The 2,650-nt window shown below is 61.7% G+C and overlaps 1 protein-coding gene across 1 annotated transcript in view; it reads right to left on the reverse strand.

Moving 5' to 3' along the window:
* Nucleotides 1–253: 253 nt before the first annotated feature.
* Nucleotides 254–2,650, reverse strand: part of BNIPL (BCL2 interacting protein like) — a 10,268-nt gene continuing 7,871 nt past the window's right edge. The window contains 2 exon segments of the mRNA XM_006032740.2: nucleotides 254–1,937; nucleotides 2,574–2,650. The exon segment at nucleotides 2,574–2,650 is cut by the window's right edge and continues 37 nt beyond it. Coding sequence (XP_006032802.2) covers nucleotides 1,895–1,937; nucleotides 2,574–2,650 — 120 coding nt within the window. The 3' untranslated portion in view covers nucleotides 254–1,894.

Here is a 2,650-nt window from a genome sequence, read left to right on the forward strand (position 1 = left end):
AGCGCCGGCTGCGGGGTGGGCGCGCCGGGTGCATTTTGCAGCGAGGAGGGCGCATTTTGCACGGCTGGGGGTGCATTTTGCACGGGCGGGGGTGCATTTTGCACGCATGGGGGTGCATTTTGCACGGGCGGGGATACATTTTGCACGCATGGGAGTGCATTTTGCACGCATGGGGGGTGCATTTTGCAGAGGGGGCTTCATTTTGCCGAGAGGAAGGTACACTTTGCACGCATGGCACATTTTGCACGGGCGGTGGTGCATTTTGCAGAGAGCAGGGGGCTTTTTGTACACAGCGGGGTGTCCTGTGCAGGACTGGGGTGATTTTTGCACGCGCGAGGGTGCATTGTGCAGAAAGGGGGGCGCATTTTGCAGATTGGGGCGCATTTTGCAGAGAAGGAGGTACATTTTGCAGACAACGAGGTACATTTTACAGAGAGGTGGGGTACACTTTGCAGAAAGGTGGGGTACAGTTTTCCCATGGGGGTGAGATGATTGCACCTGCGGGGCCTGGGGCCGGGGGCGCTGCAGCCCATGTGCCCGCAGCCTGGCGTGGGTGTGTAGTGCCCAGCACAGCAGGCAGAGAGGGTCACAGCCCAGAGGTGCCTTGTGGCCTGGGGGCTGGACATCAGGCGGGTGCCTCGTGGTGGGGGGCTTCTTTTCTCCTTGCAGAGAGTCTCTGCGGACCTCTGCCAGCACCTGCCTTCCCCGTGGAAACGTGGCCCAGTGCAAAGCGCCTTGCACTGGGCACTGGCCCTGGCAGGGACCCGAGAGCCGCACTTGGCACGGCCCAGGCAGGTGCCCAACACGGCTGCACCATTTCTCCTTGGCATCAGTACAGCCCTGCTCCAACACGGGCCTGAAGTGTGGGGATGGGGCAAGGACCCCTGCCCCGGTTCCATCGTGGCCACTTCAGTGGCTCCAAGTGAACCCCATCACCGCCCGGCCCTCTCCACCTCTGATGCGAGGTGTGCACACCCCTGGCGTACAGAGCTGGGCCTGTCCAGACTGGCACTGACTCAAGCCCTGGCTACGGGCACATCCAGAGCAAGGGGGACGTTCCCAAGGGCGCAAAGTGCCTCAGATCAGGTGCTAACAGGGTTCGGGCACCTAAATGCACATGTAGGCCCCATTGGAGGGGTTCAAATCCCCCTCCAGGTGGTTGCAACGACCCACAAGCCCCGAATCCTAGCCTCTTCGGGCTCCCTCTCACCTGGGAAGCTAGCACTTTCCAAGTGTCAGGAGAGCCCGGGTTCCACCGGGGTCGGGGTCAGGGCCACCGGCTGCCCAGCACGAAGGGCCAGAGACTGGGCCAGCGGGGATGTGCCTGGGGGGAAGACTTGAGGCTTTCCTTCCCTGCCTTGCACTTGTGCCAATAAACATGTGGGTGAAATGCCGTCTTGAGCTGGCCTGGCCCTGCCTGATGTGAAAGCTGCAGTCAGACCCTTTTGCTGGTATTTCCAGCCTCCTCTGGTTTCTCCCTGCATCTGGAGCTACTTGGAAAACCTCCCCGGACTCTCAAAAGCTGGCCCAAGGCATGGCCCCTGCCTCCTCTCCCTGCCCCATGTCCAGGTGGGAGCTGTGTTTTCCTGGCTGCGGGGACTGGGGTATCAGCCGGCTCGTGGGGGGATCCTGCAGCTGGATCCAGCTCCATGGCCACCTGCATTGAGGCAGCAGCATGGGACACATCGCCTGCATATGCAAATTCTTCCCTTTCTGTGGATCGGACCTTAAAAAAAAGAATAATCGGGCGTTTAAGCTGGAGCGATGGGCAAAGTGCTGGCTGTAAGCACCTGTCCGCACAGGCCCACGCAGGGTTTGGTCCTTTGGAGAGAGACGCAGGGGGCATAGAGCAGAGCCCTGGTGCTGCTTTCTGCCCGGCAGCCGCCTCCTGAGGTCACCGCGCCGCGTCCGAGGCTCTGTCCCAGCTCGGATCCATCCTGGGGAGAGAAGAGGAGACAACGGGTCCTTCTGGGTGCTGTGGAGATGGGGGGCTGCTAGACCCCTGTTTTGGCCCCTCTCCTCCACCTTGCCCTGGGCCAGGGGAAATGAGAGCAGCTCCTGGGCTGCTCTAATGCAGGGGAGGGGGTTTCAGAGCGGCCCAGAAAGCCAAGGGGAGGGGGCAAGCCCTGGGCCAGGTCCCAGACTGGTTCTCACACTGGTCCAGAGGGAGAAGGGCTCAGATGGGGACCTGTCCAGAGCCTGGTTTGCCAACTCAGCCTGTGTCTGCCTTGAGCACCAGAGCAAGTTGCATTTTCTCCTGATTTGGGCCCACCGTGACTGCGTCTGCCATGACCCCCCGAGCCCATGGAGCCCCCAGGCTGCCCCCAGAGAGCAGAGCACGGGGATGCAGGACTCCCTGGCTCCTTTCTTTTTGGTGTTGCTACTGACTCAGTGTATGGCCTTGGTCACATCACATCGCATCCCTGCACGGCAGGGGACACCCAGATGTCCTTCAGCACGGCAGGCTCAGTCTGTTGCTCCCAGGGCAGGGCCCCCCCAGTCTATTAACCCCCTGTATCCCAGTGCGAGGACCCCCTGCCCACCCTGATGCTCGCGCCGAGGGGGGCACTCACTGCCGGATGCACTCGGGGATGTGTGCGTGCTGCAGGGGGATTTGCCGCGCCAGGTTCCCCAAGCTGTCCACAAACCG

Source organism: Alligator sinensis, unplaced genomic scaffold (assembly GCF_000455745.1).
Source record: "Alligator sinensis unplaced genomic scaffold, ASM45574v1 scaffold463_1, whole genome shotgun sequence".
Classification (NCBI taxonomy): domain Eukaryota; kingdom Metazoa; phylum Chordata; order Crocodylia; family Alligatoridae; genus Alligator; species Alligator sinensis.